This window comes from Anopheles gambiae, chromosome 2 (genome assembly GCF_943734735.2).
Source record: "Anopheles gambiae chromosome 2, idAnoGambNW_F1_1, whole genome shotgun sequence".
Lineage (NCBI taxonomy): Eukaryota > Metazoa > Arthropoda > Insecta > Diptera > Culicidae > Anopheles > Anopheles gambiae.
Window position 1 is genome coordinate 28,864,039 of NC_064601.1, and position 18,971 is coordinate 28,883,009.

Consider the following 18,971-nt stretch of genomic DNA (forward strand, 5'->3'; position numbering starts at 1 on the left):
AAAGACCATTACCGTGAGCAGGGCGGGGGTTTCATCTGCACTGTTCGTGATAAATGGGCACCCGAAGATACTGCAATTTGTTATCGTTTGCGTTTGGGTTCGGAGTGAAAATATGCTCATTAATTTATGCTTCTTGCAGTACCAGCAAGTGGGGCCAGTGTGCGAGAACGCGTTTATTCCCGGTTAAACGCATCGTTAACCTAGTGAGCAAAGGCCAAACCATATCTTTTTGTAAGCAAATTCACACAGTTGTTAAGATGAAACAGACAAGATTTGGTATCTCTATAGTTTATTGCAAATGTGTAAGAGTTAGTCCTTCAAAAGATGTTAGTTTTTGTCGATGCAAAAACGCGTAGTAATATCATAGAAACTGTGAGGTCGAAGAATCGCATCCTGCACGAGAGTGTGTCGCACTAGAACAAACACTGTGATACGATTGGTAAGCAAGAGGAATGCTTTCTACTACCTTAAGCCCAGTAATCCTAATCCTTTGAACAAACCGATTGCACCGAACGAGCGGCTCATGAATGGTTGATGATTCAATTTCATCGTACGAAACACCGAGTCGTACATATTTGATATGGTTCCAAGAAGATGTGGTTGGATTCTTTCCACAATCTAGCTTTACTGCTGAGTAGGAGTGTACTTACAAAGGAGCTATACTTCTCTTTAAGGAAGGTATTGGTCAATGTCGAAAACAGTTTGGGTGATGTCTATTTCTGGTGCCTTTTTCACCAATTCCATCAAGAATTGGCTATGCTTAAGAGTACACAATAAAACAACATTACTGGTACCTCACTTTTCAAAATAACATGGGCAAAATAAAGCAAATAATTGCATTTATAAATCCTAATAATGCTGCGGATGCAACGCAGTTGCGCAAGTTAACGTGATTCAATTATCACTAAACCAGTTGGACTGCCACGTGTGCTGTGCACCTACAGCACAGCAGTGCGCTAGACGTTTGGCTCAAACATGAAACTAATGAGCCGCAACAAAAACCGGACCACACCACAGCAATCGCTGTCAAGGCGGACGGGGACCATGGTGCCACCACACTGCACTGCACCGCACTAACCAGACGTGTTGCAGTAACACGCCGATGAACGACGATATATTGACCATCGGGGACAAGGCCACACGGGGTGGAAAACTCTTGCCGTCGAAGCTTTCCGGCAGTCCGGTGGCAGCTTCTTTCTGCGGCACGACCAAACCGACCCATTCACTGGCCGAATACATGGAGTGTAACCTTCAGAGGGGTTGAGGAGCTACAGCGGGTATGATGCTCAGCTGCTGTTGCAATGTGGTGTGCTGCCTGCCGAGTACTGTTTGCAGTGAAAAGCTTCATTCCTTCGTGTCAGGCATTAAAAACATGCTAACGTCGCATTGGCTCAAACTGGCAGTTACTGTAGCAGGATGGACGGGAAGCAAGCTGTGTTGAGTGTTTGGGTGAGTAGCGCTATCCTTAAGCACGGTAACGGATAACTGTTTGAAGCTTTTTTGGTATGGTGCATGGTAGAGCCGTTTGAAGTTATATTTAACTGTGTTGGCTGTGGTTGGAAATATTTATTTACAAACGTTACAGTACAGTGATTGAAGTATCGTGGAAGCGTCTTTTTCTCAAGAGACTACAGCAAGAAACAATTTAGTTGACTATCTCCCTTCGTTTCGGCACACAAAGTAGGTGAAAGATAAATACCAATTATCGCGTCCGTCCCCTAAAAAACGCTTGCACGGTGTTTGCTCAGCACTGTTGAATTTTCACCTGCCACCGTATCTAACAACGATTGGGGTAGCTTTAAAAACCACGCATCGGCAATTAGTCGCTGGTCGCACTTCATTGAGCATCGTAAAACGTTCAATGTTTTATTGAAGGGCAAGAAAGCAACAAAAAGACGAAACGCCCTGCATGAAAGTGGTGCGGTATCGCACGGAAACGAGAGCACGAGAGCGAGAGCGTTTTATTTAGTTTTGGGCCGCGAAAATGCGTACCAAGGCCAAGTGGTCTCTGCCACCCTTTTGCGGCGTCGCTTCACGGTGCGTGTGCGCGGGCGCGCACTTAACCTTCTCCTCTCCGCGCACCTTCCCGCACCGACCGAACGTGTTACGGGCAACCGGAGCGAGGCAATGCTCGGCGGCACTTTAACGGTTCGCAGCACATACTTGAACTGTTTCGCAGTTCGTTTTACCAAGCATTGGCATGATCGGTGGAATGATGGGCAGGGGTGAATTGGGTGAAATTCTTTTGCCAGTAGTTGTTTTTTTGTTGTTACATTCTAACATTGTTTCTGTGCGCTGACTAACGATCGATGCGCAGGAATGTTGTTAAATTGAGTAAGCTGTCTAGAATATTCTTTTTTTTACTTAAAGATAACTTTCATGAGATTTTCAAGATGTCTTAAGCTTCAATCACAACGACAATTGTGATTTTAATTAAATTTATCTCACCTAACCTTGAAATAAAACTACAACCTTACATCGTAGAAGGTGCAGAAGTCGATCGTCGCATTGCGCAAACTGTAATTGATAGACAAACACGACACACAGACAAACACGCTCAGTGTGCCGCGGCTGTTCTGTTTGGGCTTCGGTGACATATACGACCGACAAGTCTGGCGACAATGTGAAAAATCAAAACCGGCGCTTGTTAGCCGAGCCGAATTAGGTGCGCACAATGGTTGGTCGACCACAAGCATAAATCACCGCCGCAGCAGACAAACGGAGCCAACTAATCGTCAATTTATGGGGTTGATCTCGACCTTAGGCGTGCCTGTATCGACGGGGCATTAGAGAAGTGGAATTCGTTCCACTTGTTCATGCCGAATTGGGGTCATTAAGGAATAGTACACGAAACACAATTTCACTACAGACAGTGCTAGCAGGCGACAAACTGCCCCGTCCTGTGTGCCGTAGTTCTGGCGCTTCTGCAGGTGCAGTGAGTAAAAATGATCCGGTGCTAATGTATAGGTTGTGTTGTGTGCGGTTCTATTTGCTCAGAGAAATCACGCCTTACACGATGCGAACACTTTCCCAGACCTACAAGTACACAAAAAAAAAAAAAAATAGCGACGCTAAACTCCGTCGCTAAAGCAAAACTGTCCCACATGGACACGGCAAACGGGGAAAGGTGATGCTCGCGTTCGCGGTATTGACCATTACAAGCCGAAGGTAGCAGAGCTTCTATTTTTACAACAGTGCGTACGACGAAATTGCTACGTCTCGTTGCCATGGGTGATCGCCGCTCGGCTGTAGGTGAACCGAATTCCAAACGCCCGGGAGAAGAGACTCGCCACCCCAGACAAGGGGGTTCGACAGGAATGGTCGTTTTCTCGGTAATGCTGTTATAATAATTATTTCACTCTCTTTTCTACCTTCCGCCCAGACGAATGCCTTCGTCCGTGCAGCGCTTACGGTAGACGGAAAGGAATTTCACATTGAAGGTGAATTAAAAGGGTGTGTGTTGTTGGGTGTGTTGGGATCTTGGGCGCCCAGTTTAAAGCACCCGAATAAATTGCGAAGCGGGCCAACATGCGTGACAGCGGTGGGACAGCGATGTGACGGTTGTCGAATAAATATCGCTTTATGGCACACTTGTTTGATAACGTTGCGGAGAAGAGATGGTAAGTTAACATTTCTTTGCTGAAAATTGCTGGCAAACAGTGTTTTAAAATTAGAAGTCTGTTTGATTGGTTTACCAGCGTCTTGTGGCGATGTTATGCAACTTCAACAGTCAGAGCCCTTGATTTTGATGATAATTTAATTGTGACCAAGCGTCAACATCCGTAAGCAGCTTGATCACTGCATGAGCACAGCTTGTTTGTTTGGAAAACTAATGATGATTTCGAATGATTAATACGTGCTACGTGTGTCTCACGGGGGGCTAAAATTGCCAAGGCGAATGGAAAAGTGTGTTGATAAACAATAGTACTGTTTGTTTACACGAATTAATTGGCATAACTTCTACGTAGTGAAGGCTTCAACAGCTGCTACAGTGAGGTGTTTGTCTTTTATTCTACGCGTTTGATAAAACAAAAACTTCAATATTCCACACCAGTATCAAGTAATTTTTGTCCGATTATTTGACTCTTTAAGCTACTTTTTCCTCGTTTTCAATCGTACCGACAAAGATTCCGATTTTTCTGACACCACGTTGAAAGCAGACCATTTTTCATGTCAAGCGTGCGTAACATCATCAGCTAGTGAGGTCGAAAAAAAGTACCACTCGCATTAACGCGGCCTGGCGGCTACACACCCGGATCATTATCACATCACAAACATTCGTTCGCGTTTTACGCAAATGAGACTGACCGGGAGGGACGGACAGAGAATGAGCAGCACTCCAAACGGAAGGAAAGCGGCATCATCCAGCCAGCTCCTAGCTCTGTGATGCTGATCTGTGCAGCCATTTCCATAATCTGCGATATTTATGGCCTGGCATAGGCATAGCAAAAGCCAATGGCGTAAGCCTTTGCGGGCGGCCGGTTCTAATGCAGTGCGTGGAAGGTTCGTAGACGCCCTTCGCCCATTGCACCCTCCGCTCGTTGCAGAACAGAAAAGTGAAAATAAAACCTCGGCAGAACCTTTCCACCAGAATTCTTAAGAGTAAATGTGGGAGGCGCAGTGCGGTGTTGCTTTTTCCACCACGTGCATCTTGCTCCTTCTTTGCGATCGTCCTACCTTCGAACAGTTCCATTGCGTGGTTCAGTTGTGTGACCGTCCTGCTGGGATCAATGTGCGCATCGGGGGACTTACCTGTGCGGCGGGGGTTGAAAAGAGAAAAAGAAGAAGAAAAGGAAACATTAGACTCGTTTACGTAATCTGCTCGCGGTATTCCGTGTCTGCTCTATTTCTTCTACATCTATGCCACGGTTCGGTTTACAAAAATAGCAGGTGAATGAAAAAGGTAAGGTACGCCCTGCTTGTGTGCTACTGTGTGGTTTGTTCCCCGGGAATGGAATGTGTATCGGATGGGGTGCTGCTTTTATTCTTCCTCTTCTTGCTGCCGCTGGACCACCACACACGCACGGTAGACGCAAAGTCGCGCAAGAGAACGACGAGGGCGGCAAGCAACGTAGCGCGCTGCCTTTCGGTTGGCCGACATTGCCGCGCCCGCGGGGTTGGATAATCTTGAAAAATCTCACCATACCGGGGGGCTGAGCGGAAGAGTCTTGAATGAAATCAACTAGCGAAGGAGCAGGCCAGGAAATGGGCGTTATGCATGGCATGGGAAGGGAAATTAAGGGCAACTTTTCGGCACCATGATCCACGTCCTGGCCCACGGGCGACAAGGTAGTGCCTTCGTAGCAGATTTTCTTCGGCTGATGGTTTTGTTTTTCACATTTTTTGACCATGCTTGCTAGGCGATTCCTTTTTTGTATCTAACTAAACAAAGCTCTGTCCTCCAGAGATGGTCAGTAAGAATGTCATGTAACTCAACGCAAGTGAAAATATAAACGTTTGTTTAAGTATTTTAATCGAACTAGCTAGTCAACTAATGCCACATAATAAAACGATAGATCTGTTAAAATAAAGCTTTAAAGTACTTTAATCCCTTCGGTTTGAATAGGAAAGCGCAGCAAACGACACAGTTTGCATTTTGGTGCGAGAAGAGAACAAAAATAAAACATCTCAGTAAACGAACGTCAAATGAGACGATGAGCAAACCATCAACAATTTTACTGAGCTCTAAGGTCAGTACGCAGCTGCCGTGCCCAATGGAGCTGTTGTTTTTTTCTTGCGTTCTTCTCTCTTTTACTTCGCCTTGGCCAAATTAAATGCATAGTACCAGCGGACTGGCAAAAGTAAAGAAAAATGTTTTCCCCGCCTCGAATGCTCAATGCTTGTCGGTAGCATCATAAACCATTTCCATATTTTATCAACCAAAAGTTTGCCCATCCCAGCAATGTTCCTGTCACGGCGAGCGAATTCCTAAATTGTGTGCAGAAAAATGCTCTTCACGAAACATTGCGCCGACACGGTACACACGGTAAATGGTACGTTCACAATACTGACAATGGAATAATATAAGCAAATCGTATGCGAACGGCTACCGGGCCACAGAATACCCACGGTACGGCGGTGATGATGATGATGACGATGATAATAAAGCCGAGAGGAAGTTTCTAGACTTTTATTTTATATAGCGTACATAAGGGGTATGTAAATGAAGATGTAGCAGTATTAAAGGCGGTACCACCGTTTGGGTGTGTTTTCACTTTCTGTGCTGTAAAGGAGAAAGCACAAAATCCCCCCCCCCCCCCCCCCCCACAAGATGATGTCAGTGCGTGGGGGAAGGAAAATATATTTCCCAGGAGACTAATAAAGCACTAGGACTTGACGCTGAAAATGGTTTATGGGTTTGTGCTAAAAAATAAAGCCAAACTAATAATGTAGTTTTATTATGTAAGTTACAAGCAATGAAATGGTGTTGTAAAACATTGTTGTATTTAAATGTATAAAATGAAGCACAGTACAGCAGTATGTGTGTTTTTCGATTCAATCCACACTGGTTTCACGTGCTATTTCACATCACATGACACAATGCGCTGCATTGTAGCATCAATCATACAGTCCGTAGTTTTAGTTGGCTAAATATCGATCAAACGTTTCCAATCACAAACATTTTTGGTCAACACTAAACAGCAACAAAAAGAAACAGCAAAAGCACAGAAAGTTTGTTGTGAAAACATGAGTTGCCTATCAAAAACAACAACACCCATAACGTTCAGCTGCAGCCGCCACTAGCGCACGTAACAAAACCACCATCGCAAACTAAAGTTGTATTTATTACAGCGGGTAAAGGCAACACAAAAAAAGCGCAGCAACCAATACTCGATTGACACTTGTGTGCAGGCCAGTGTATGATGCAGATCGTTTCCCCCAAGTTCATATACTACCGGGAGGAGTGATGGGTAAATTGATACGACAGGCGACAGCGTTGGTGCCGACGGCGTATCGGCAATTGATATGAATAGCATTTTTATTGGGCCTAGCGGAGTCGCATCTTGTGCCAGCATCCCGGTGGTTCAGTTGTGTTTGTAATAAATCGACAGCAGCACCTCCTGAACTGAACCTGTGGTGTACTTTTTGTTCGTGCTAAGCTGTACACAATGTCGTACACATCGCTCAGTGGTGGCCTATTGTTTCGGAAACCTGAACGATCGTGACCAGGCGTCTCCATGGGCTGTCGCATAAAATAAGTGAGTTTTGATTGGCAGGTAATTGAGCATGTGTTTCCAGGTAGGCCAAAATGTTTAAATTGTGTTTCAGAACGGCTTTTCTAGAACATTCAACGACATTTAATATACTTTTAGATTGAATTTTTACCAGGCACCATGCGCCTCCATGATATGAAAGGTGTATTGAAAAATAGTACATTGTACTAACAAATTGAGCGTTATTTACGTTACATGACACATGCCATACAAGCAAGCTCAATCTGTTGAGCAACAGTGAACCCCCTTCAGCTTGAGAATAAACAAATAGCAGCATCATTCTCTAGCGAAACAAACTTCAATTATACACGAAAATAAACGAACGCATTCTAACCGTCAAGTTACAATCAATCAGTGTGCGCGAAAGCAAAGTTACAGGGTTTCACACTTTATCTCAAGACCGCGGGACCCCTTCCCGAATCTGTCTTAGCCAAAGCCAAGATTGCGGTATGATGCTTGAAATCGTTGATGATACCTGAAAACGTTGATGATACCTGAATTCATCGGATGCAATGCTGAATCTGCGGCACATTTCTCGAAACACACTGGTCCGCGCCGAGGACATGCGGTCGAATATTTTTTTACACGGATAACCTTTGTGTACATCAGTCTATTAGAAACACTCAATAATCCTTTTCGTTTTTTTACCAAAAAAGACAATTTAATAAAATGAGTGAATGCATATTTGTTTAATTAAAATATTTACAAGTGTTAAGAAAGTAGTTTAAACTGTTTAAATCATCTTTTCTGGTAAAAACACGAAAAAATAATTCACTGTTTTCAGTACACTGATGTACACAAAGGTTATCTGTGTAAAAAAATATTTGACCGCATGTCCTCGACGCGGACCAGTGTGTTTCGAGAAATGTGCCGCAGATTCAGCATTGCATCCGATGAATTCAGGTATCATCAACGTTTTCAAGCATCATACCGCAGTCTTGGCTTTGACTAAGACAGATTCGGGAAGGGGTCCCGCGGTCTTGAGATAAAGTGTGAAACCCTGTAAAACTGTCAGTAAAATGACACTTTACGCCACTCGAAGTGTATGAAATAGGGCGTCAAAATCTTTGCTCCTCTGGTTGAATATCATTACCATGATTTCCAAGCAAAAACATAAAAAAAAACAAGCGTGAAACAAGAAACGCTAAACTGAAAAAATAATCATTTCAAACAAGTTAGCTACTGGCGTATCGTTTTACCGTCCGGGATTTGCATGATACCCGTACGTTGCTTCATAACGCGTTGCAATAGCGTTGAACGAGCGAGGTGACATCTTCACCAAGAAGTCAGCCGTCGGGCAGGCAAGGTGAAACAAAAACTAGGCCATCGGGTGTTCGATATTTCTTCAGTTGAGCTGATTGAACCATGCTGATAGGCGGTGGTGGGGGTGTTCAGCCAAACCGGTAGTGTGCACCAGACGCGCTAGCCCGGTCGAGAGACAGTGACAGCTAGGCGCACGCAAACACACACATACACTCATACACGCAAAATATCCTATCCCATGTGTGTGGGAATTTTCACCGAATCCGAGATCAACCATGAGGGGGTGGAGAGGTGTATTTTTGAACTAAGCCTCACGTTGTTACCGCTCGCCACGTGTTTAAAGCGCATGTGCCATCATTTTGTTTGCTATCTGTTTTGCATGGAATAGTTAAAGTTTTTGCACGAAGGCTATGCAGATGTTGACAGTTAGTTTTGTAGAAAAGGTTTGTCGAAGCATACACAAGAATAATTTCTTTTTTAAAGAGAGAACAACTGCGAATGCTCCATAAACTATGTATTGAATTTGACTTCAAATAAGCACCGTTTGTTCTGGAGGCACTAATTATAAGCAATACTTGAAGCAGTCAGTACAAAGTGCTAGGCATACTGTTTACTGCATCGCTTACATAACGGAGCAGGACGATGTGAACCTCTCAAACATGCACTCGTACTCACCATCAAACACACACACACACACAGACACATAAGCCGGACGTTTATGGCCCTAAGCATGAGCTGTATCTACACCGGGCTTTATAATTCACCAGGAAAAGTATGCCGTGACCTGAGTGTCCTGGTCACCGATTTGGAGCAAGTGCCCTAAGGGTGGTACGATGGTAAATGGATTAGCGCAAAGAGGCGCACACTCGTACACGCCCGGCTCGCTCGCTTCCTGCGAGGCACGACACTTGAAGCAAGACGCTGGCAGCATTGTGGTTAATGAGCAGATCGGACTAAAGGGCCCACCAGCACCAGGGTGAATTCGAGTAGTGCATCGAGCAGCATCGTAAAGGGCCATTAATTATGCTAAAAGGAGTGCAGGATGATTACAATAAGAAAAAAGTATGGCAAAAACAGATAAAGCACATACACGCTGCTCTCGATGGAGTGCAGCTGATGGGAAGGAAGCATAGCCTTTATGTTGCGTAAACCGCACGTGATGGGATGAAACCATTCATCATAATGCATTCAACGGAAATCTATTAGAGCGTGTTCAAAAAATGAAACAGCTCCCTTTTAAAAGAGCTGGTGGTATCATTATGGCAAGCACTTTTAAGCTTTAAAACGATTAGTAACAACAGTGCACAGTGTAGTAGTGTTGCTGCCATTTGCTACGGCACTGTGATTCGTGACGAAGATTTGGCGGAAAATGCGTGCAAAATGTATATACAATTTTATAGCAATAAAAAACGACCGATTCAAAAGAACACTTAGAGCACAAACGGTGCATAATAGCGTGAATGGAAATAAAATGAGTTTTTAATGGTAATCGAGACGATGAGTCGGGCGATATTTCATGAAGTAAATGTAAATTTTGGAAGCAAACGAGAAAAACATCATTATCATTGGCATTAAAAGTAACAATATAATGATAGGCATTAGAAGAAAAGTTAGTTAGCTGATTCATTTTGATCCTCCCGTCTTACAAACTACCAAGAGCCATGGGACATTTGAGAAAAACGAAAACAACTTTTTTGTTAAATACTATTTTCTCATATTTAAAAACGAGTATGAAAAGTATTTCCATTTTGGCTTAAGTGTGGTCTTATGGTGTCCTGTTTTCCCCCCAGAAGCATAGTAAGATCTAGTTCTATGTAGTGTTCGTTCTGTTCTGCACCTTTCCCCAGCCTTTCGATGTGAGCTTTGTGAGCGTAATAGTATATACAAGTTGAATAACAGCTGTTATGTTCCTTTTCTCCTTTGAGTACACACTTGATAGAGGATGCAAAGCGTTTGAGCACACAAGTAGATGACAAGCGTATGTAGCAGAAGTCATTGCCGGTTTGGTAGTAGATATAGTTTGTAGATGCAATAGTAGTAGTAACAGTGTTGTTGATAGTAACTCTCCTGTACCGTGAAACCGTGATGATATGTCTGTAATCTGTCACAGTGACAGTGGCAAGTATGCTCCTCCTTTCTGCTTTCAGTACTGGCCGACCCAGCTGTCCAGTCTCCCTGGGTGTGTAAGTGCATGTGTCTTTGTGTAATGCGTTATTTTCTTCCGATGAAGTAGACCATTGCACTCTGTTTCTATCTCCCAATTGCGTAATCTTTCTCTTCGTGAACGATAGTCGTTATAATATGGCGATGATGTGGGTTTACTGTGCGATAGAAGTAAGCCTGTTTGTCTGTTTGTTGTACCTTCGATTGCGGCAGATATTTCATGAAGTTTGATGAGCTTGACATGCATATGGGGGCGAATGTGCGGATGATCTTTCGGAAGGTGATTCCACACACTTGTCTCTAGGTTTGCTGCCCCTTGTGTCTGTCTTTCTAGCACCCGCTGCGACCTGGTTTGGCCCCCCTATCGTTGGATGTATGTTATGTTAATGTTTGTTTGTTTGAATGTTATTGAGATGATTGTTCGCGGGCGGAAACTAAACAACAAAAATTCACGTACGAACAGAGGATAATTGGAGAAGCAACGATACAACGACACCACTGTATGCCAGTGGAAGAGGTTCTGGAAGAGTGAAAACTCACCGAAACCTGGCCTCAGTTGTATGTTCTGCTGATGGTGAAGATGATGCTGCTGGTGCTGCTGCTGACTTTGATAAAAGGCCGCTTTGTGCTGCTGCTGCTGTTGCTGATGGTGTCCAGTATGTGCAAAACTGTTGTGGAACTGTGGTACACCAGCACCACCGCCACCATACTGCTGTTGCTGGATGCTCGCCGTTGTGCCATCGGTGGCATCAATCGGGCCGCGTTGCGCAAAGGATGCACCACCACCACCACCACGACCCAGCGCAACGGACGCGGCTAGCAGGTGCTGGTGCTGTTGTGCAAGGGAGTTGCTGACCGGTATCTGTTGCTGACCGGTATTTGTGGGCGAGGACGCCACCACTCCTATTGTGCTGCCGTCGACCGGCACTGTTGCACCGGTCGGGGGTGAACGGGTTCTCCCGCCACCGTACTGTTGCTGCTGTTGCTGCTGCTGATTGAGCTGATTGATTCGTGCCATTAGACTGTCGCCATTGCTTAGCAAGCTGTTGGTGCTGCCAGAGTTGCTGGAGCTAGCCGGGCTGCTTCCGTTGGCAGACGGCGACGGTTGGTAGTGGTGCAGCGGCTGCTGCTGCTGATGATGATTGTGGCCATTGTTTCGCTCATCAGTCAGTGCCGAGCTGAGCTCGTCGAACATGAAGAAGTCACTGCCCGTCGCGTTACTGTGGCCGGGCGAGGTTTCCGCCGACGAGTGGTTGCCACCGGCTTGCGGTTGCCCACTGTCCGGCCGCTGTACCGCCGCATACTGCCGCTGCTGCTGGTCGCTGCTCAACATTTGTGCGACTTGGGTTTGGGGCGGGCTAGGTCGGACAATCGGGAAGGCCACACAGACACAGGCCTGTGCAGGTGCAATCACACGCGATTTCGTTACTTTATTTCCGCACTCTTGCAGCACCCGCACAGCCCAAAACCCTCGGGTACGACGAATCTAACAACCTCGACACGCAGGGAAGGCACACACGGTGTGGGGTCGTAACCGTATCACGCTTGTTTGTTTGCTAGTTTGGCTTTGCGGTGGAACTGGAACGACCGCAACAGCACCAACCCCTCCCGAGTCGAGGTTAACGAACGAGCGGCGACGGCGGAATAAGCTTTTTTGCCGTTCTGAAACCAAAGGGCAATCCGTGCCCGGTTTATGTCTGTGTGCGTGTGTGTGTATTGGTGAGGAGTACAAAACTTTCAGCTCACTTTCGGCTTTCGTGATGCAATACGCTCGGCCGGAAAACAAAGTAATTGCACTTGCTGGTGTACTGGAACGTTGCCCCCTTTGCGATTGAGGGGAAGAATTTTTGAAACCACAACTTTGTCACATTTCATTTACTGCCATTTCATCATCGCTGCAGCGCGCCCAGGAACACCCTGTTGAGGCCGGGGAAGTTCGCGTATCCTAAAAGCCAATCGATTATTTACGCGTGATGAGGGGAGGGCTTATTAGAGCACGGTAAACAATACTATGAGAATGGTGAGAAATCATGAAGCGAGACGCATAAAGAAAGAACGAACGAACAAGCAGGACACAGTCAACAAACTCTGGTTTTTTTTCGCAATTTTTAAAATACGAACGCTACAGGTTTTGTTTCTATTTCTTTTGCTTTTCTAGTGTAAAACCTTCTCGAGCCGGGGCTGATTCAGATGGCTGAACGATCGAATGCTAATCGTATGGCAAACCACCACACAACTCATATACATCCCCGTTCGCATGTGTTGGCTAATTAATGCACGATGAATAATTTATGTTTCGTAGCATAGAGTAGAAGGCTCAGCAGCAGGTCTGTTGTGTATGTGTGTGAATGATTTTTGTTTTCTTAAAAAAAGGCGTAATAAACCGAATTTCGTAACCAAATTTGGGAATGCGAAGATCGCATCGGAGACATAGAAATATGAACCGAACCGTTCAATACCGTATCGAATCAACAGGTTTGCCGCCCAGCAATGTTCAGCATTATTTGGGAAACAACATTATTATTAGGTGTGATTTTTCAAAGAATAGCAAAACTGCTGTTTGTGCAACGTAAATAATTGTATTAATGTAAATATTAATTACATTTTTTTTTATTAAACGTGAATATCTTGTAGAAGCAGTGAACAAAGATTTGGATTTTCCGCAACCTTGTAGCTCTGTTAAATCCATTACAAATGAAACTTATCAGAGTGTAGATATGCAAATGATAGCTAGAGTAGAATAGCGCTTGTCAAGCCAAAATGGGGAAGGAATTCACAGCACAGATGGACAGAAAGAAAATGCAGATGACGCCTGAGACTAGGTAATTCCCCGGAATGATTTTTCAAATATAAAAGACATTAAATGCCCACAAATAAATTTAAAACATCACGTACACTCCATTCGGCGCTTGAATCAATAAATAAACGAATGGGACTAAAAATCTTCCCTTTGGCAGTGTTGGAATTGTGACGTGATATTCATGATAACAAACCAAGGTTTAGATTTATATTTGAGGAATGACTTTCATTTTAATAATCTGCAAAAGTAAGCAACATATCGCACTGCATTATAAGCATTTCTAGAATGCAAGACCTTCAGCAGACTTTTCCCATTGTTACTAATAAAGGGATGGAACAATAAAGAGAAACTGACTTCTAAACAAGCACGCGATAACGCATGCACACTCCTGGCGGTTTCTGGCTTCGGTTTCAACCTGGCTGCCGAGCACACAAACGCGCACGAAAGGCAGAAATTCCGATCGAAAAAGTTTAATCGCTTTCCATGAGCTTGATTCCTGCGCTGCGCTCTGTTCCACTGACCGGTTCGGGCGATCGGCCACATCGGCCCGAAGAAGCTTCTAAACATTATCGCCGTTCGCTTTCAGCGTCACTCTATCTCGAAAGCCTGCCCCACCGAAATGATGCCTCCCGGGGTCATCCGATCTTCCGCTTACTGTCGCTTCATTATCACTTTATGCTACGGACCGCGGTTGCTTCCCTCCGCCAGTGCCACCGCCATATGACAAACTCATCTGGCAGATGGAGGACAGCACCAACATCAAGAAGGAAAAAATATATATATATGTATCGCACCAACCGAAGGTACCACGAAAGGGGAGGAAAAATCACTAACCAAGCGAGAACAGCATCGAATGTGAGTCGAAAAGAGACACCACAAATGTGACAAATGAGAAGCCAAACCATGCTAACGCGTTTTATGTCTTGCTCGGTGTGGAAAACGTGCGGGGAAACCATTGGGGGAGGAAGAAGCATGGTTTGAATATTTAAATATTCAAATAAACCGGCCTCTGCAGATTGCGTTTGCATTTTCGGTGGCATCTTCACGATGGGCCTTGCAATGAGGGAAAGGGGGGAGGGGGGTGGGGTGATCGAAGCAACTCACACCGATCGCGGAGCAACTTTGGCTTATGGATATCCACACACAGGCACACATGATTTTTGTGGGACGAGTCGAGCAAGGCGCGCGACCCAGGCGTGCCTTATGACGGAACATCATGTGTTTGGCTTTTTTTTTCTCTTCCCCTGGGGGTAGGCCACTCAAAAAACGATCGAATTTGGGGAACGGGTTTTTGTGTTTGTGTATGAGTGTTTACGCGTTTGTTTGATCGTACGAATTGTCATTAGCACTGTGCGGAGGCCGCTCCAGCGGCAGACGTTTCGGTGATCAGATTTTGACCGACGCCACACCAAACACTGAATATTTGTTGACAAAACCGACTCACTGCGGTTGCGAAAGCAGATGAAACATTGCCTCATTTTAACAGCAACTGCTCGAAACTATGGCACGAATGTTTTGCGTGGGTCGAAACCTTCTAATCTGAACGAAACCTCACCTCGCAAGTGATAAGTGGTTGCTTTTCTGCATTAAAACAAGTACCAATTCCCGCCCAGTAAACAGGAACTACGCTCCAGAAAGGTATGTAATGCTTGCTTGCCACCGCGCGCTGGACGGAAATGTGATATTAGTTCCGGCACCGGGCAGCGTAATTTGTTAATACCTCCAAAGCGAGCGAGCAATTGTGTGGTCTGCTGGTGAAAAGTTATCATTATTATTTACAGCTCTAGCTCTAGAAACTTTGATGGCAATCGGTACTGCGGACAAACAAGCCTCTGCACGGGGTAATGGAGACAAAAAAAAGAAAAGATACATTTCCCCGTCGCTATCGGCAGTGTGGCGGCACTAGACGTGACGAGGGCTACGAGCTGTGGCGCACACATGTTGGCAAACAAAAACCCCTCGATCGGGGCGAGTCGACAAAACGGGTACCATTCAACATGGCACTTTACCAGTAGTGTGTACTGGAATGGAGAAAATAAGAGTACAAAAAGAAACAAACAACCGCGTGCACATGAAAGAGGGCTGTTTCAAACTGTTTTCGAGGCTGCGGTGCTGTTTTTCTTATCATCGCACTAACGTGGGTCTCAACATACACCACACACAAACGCATGCACGCACACACGCCGCAATAGCACCATTAGTAGCGCCGATTAGAATGAATGTGCAGAGAACCAGTTGCCAGTGTGTGTTACGTTTCGGCTTCCATTCCGGGCTCGGTTGGAACGGTAACGGAAGGGAATAATTGCGTGGCAAACGCATGTTGGATGGTAGTGTCGACTTCCCTCCCCTCATCAATGCTCTTAGGGTAATATGAATGGAAATGATGGTTTTATTTTTTAGACAAAATGGTTGATTTTATGGCATCGAACTCACGTTGAAGGAACATTGTCAGTAGATGCGCATCAATTGCCTTGCTTTCGTTGTGTTCCGGCGGGTACCCGTAGGGCCACATCGCACGTGTATATGAGTGTGTGTGTGCGAGTGTGGCTGTGTGTGGAGTTGGCAGGCAATTGATGTCACAGCAGGCAGGTTTAAAGAAATCACTCCCAATTTTCCGATGCCAAACGTAAATGGCGAAACACACAGAACTTTAAGTACTCGCGACTGTTTGGGTGTAAACCCTACACACAAACGATCAAACCAAAAACACTACACATGCACGCCTACAAACACAAGAAAAAAAAACACGCGTCAGCTGGTTGTAAAACCGTCTCACATTACGCACGGTGCAGATACGGGAGCCCGTTTTTCTGCCGTTTAGCGAAGGAACTAATCCCGCGGACGTGTCACCAGCTGCACGGCACCCCGCGCGGACCACGATCGGAATGAGTTCTTCTTTGTGGATACGAGGAAAAAAACACCCCTACAATCACACACAAACACACACACACACACACACGAGTGTGCGAGCGCGCCCCTCAAGAACGTTTGCGCTTCACGATCGCGCAAGTGTGACGCCTTGCTGCTAGATAAACAAACAATGGCTGTGCGGGGCCGTTAGGCTGGGAGGGATGGTTGGGGTTGGGCACAATGATCGTGTAGGCTTTTCGCGCGCGCATCAGCACAAAACGCACACATACACTCACTCGTGTGTCATCGCCGGATCGATCGCTCTCAGCGGGCATGGAAAGCAACCCTGCACCGCGCGTTGACACTTGTTGACGTTGACGATTCGCTTCTGTGCTACTCACAAACACGCACTCTCTTCTCGAATTTGGACAAGTGCTAACTAGAATAAATTTGTGTATGTGTGTATGTGTGTGTGTTTCGTTTTTTTTTCAACGAAATCCAACGAAAAAACTCGGGGACGATGATTTTACACTTGAAACCTGACAGTTGTACTAATGTGACAACAGCCTGACGTGGACAAAATTATGATGTTGAACCGAGTATCAATAGAACCTTCATCAACCCCTGCGCAAACGCTCACACTGACCCACACCGACACATGCACAGGAAAGGGGTTGCCTGTTCTGAGGCTACACTGCGTATACCAGCGTCTGTCACGGTCACACGACGGTCACGAGGAAAGAAGCTACGTTATGAAGTGAGCCAGAGCGAGAAAGATGGAGAGAGAAAGAGGGAGAGAGAGAGTTGCGACCATACACACACATACACTAAGTGAGTCGCGGTTTTAGTCAACAATCCCGCCACATACACACTACGGCAGCAGCAAAGACTCCTTCGCGTACGAGCACCGTCAACCGTTTTTGTCTATTTCTATTCACGACCGATATTGGACTGAAACTGACACGCGTTTGGTGGTGGCGGACGCCCTCATCGCCGATTGTCAGCGTGGTCCAGCGGGTTCGGATCTCTCGTTCACTCCTCATACGAATTCGATCGGTTCATCGGCTTACGCTCCCTCACTCTGTCTCTCTCGCTTTCTCTCTCTTTCTCTCTTTCTTTCTCTTGTGCTCTCGTTTCGGCCTTCCAGCTGCCTAGCCACCTCGAGCCTCAAGCACTCTGAACAATCATAGAACTGGAAAGCGCACGGAGGGTGGAGTTGAGAAAGAGTAGTAGCGATCGTGCGGCGCCACGCACTACTATACTCGCTCTCCCTGTAGCACGCCCCGCATTGTTTTTGTCCGGATCGTTATCGGGTGTCACTTCTCCCGGTTGGTGAGTTTCGGCCACAGTCAACCGTTCAGCTGTGTGTGTTGACTCAAAAGGATGGCAATCTGCCATCACGCTGCCAACCATTGCCAGATTCTTCTGCATCCAATGGAATGATCATCATGGCGACATTTGCTCTTAACGCGCTGGTTAATCTGTGCATTGCGAGCGTGTAAACGAGTCTCCGATAAGCCGAAAGAGAGGAAACAAACAGTGCGGCAGAGAAAGAGAGAGAGAGAAAGAGAAAAAAAAGAGAGATAGGTAGAAGACAGAAAAGGAGAGAGAGACACTTCAAGCAAAACGCGATCGTGCAATCGAAAAGGGGGCCGATCGATACCGAAACCGTTTGGAGGCTGTGTGTGATAGTGAATACGAATGGGGTGTTTGGGGGATACATTTGAATTGTTTTAATTCGTGGCTGAGTGGCAGTGTATCTAAAACCATATGCAAGATGCATTTTGGCGTTAGTGGGACTCTTTACATGATTATAGTTTCTTTAACTATAGTGGAAGTTCAGTTCTCCAGCAGTTGGAGGAGGTGGACGCGTAGCCATGAATATTAATGGAATATAAAACAGTTAGGAGTGCTACCAAAACATTACCAAAACTTTAGGTTTCAGTTCCAAAAAGTCTCCAACAACACTGGTTTACGAATGGTTCCACTTTCGCCCGAATCGTGCTTCGTTGAGGTAGTGTTCGGTTACAAAGCAAAGCAGACAGACGATCATCCTTTTGCGTTTAGTATTTTAAAAAGCTCAAATTTGCACTGGCTATCACCGACACGATCGATTGCACAATGTATGGTCGGTGCGAAGCCAATAAATGAACGAATAATTTGCACGAAACAATAGAAAGGATTGACGACGGACCTATGCGTGATTGATTTAACGCCTCATTGGAACCTGAGTCTGCGTGTGTTTTTTGTGCGGCAACATGTCGAAAGCTTTAAACGTTTTCTCTTTTGTGCAGTCATTTAAATGGTTAATTTTCTTATACACTTTTCGTGTACTGTTTCGCACGCTTTGGTTATTACTAATTAAAGACTAGTTGTGGAAAAGCTGTTTTGTTTTAGTGAACAGAGTATAATAATTTCTAACTAATATACTAACTTCCAGTTTCACTGGAAACTGTTGTTAAACCTGCATGCTATGCTGCAACCATCTTGTACGTCTTATTCTAAAGCACTTCTATCTTTCTGCAAATCAGCACGTATCAATCAAACTAGCTCTTCGCCGCCTCTAACGGGGCAAGTAGAATTACCCGCCCAACAGATCATTGCGACCTACAAAACAACAGCCGTCACTGTCCATTCGCCTGCACATCGTTGAAATCGTTGTCGTCGAAGGCTGACAGGTC

At 45.4% G+C, this 18,971-nt stretch overlaps 1 protein-coding gene across 36 annotated transcripts in view; it reads right to left on the reverse strand.

The window, feature by feature from the left end:
- The window catches only part of LOC1273071 (RNA-binding protein Pasilla), a 75,821-nt gene that overhangs the window by 25,185 nt on the left and 31,665 nt on the right, over window positions 1–18,971 (reverse strand). For 9 of the 36 annotated variants that reach the window (XM_061642123.1, XM_061642114.1, XM_061642120.1 and 6 more), the window contains one exon: window positions 4,678–4,752. The exons of 6 other annotated variants lie outside the window; for them this stretch is intronic. In XM_061642123.1, the coding sequence (XP_061498107.1) occupies window positions 4,678–4,752 (75 nt within the window). Of the gene's footprint in view, window positions 1–4,677; window positions 4,753–11,180; window positions 12,586–15,873; window positions 17,266–18,971 lie in introns of those variants that run through there. 21 more of the 36 variants (XM_061642106.1, XM_061642105.1, XM_061642108.1 and 18 more) reach the window with 18 other exon arrangements.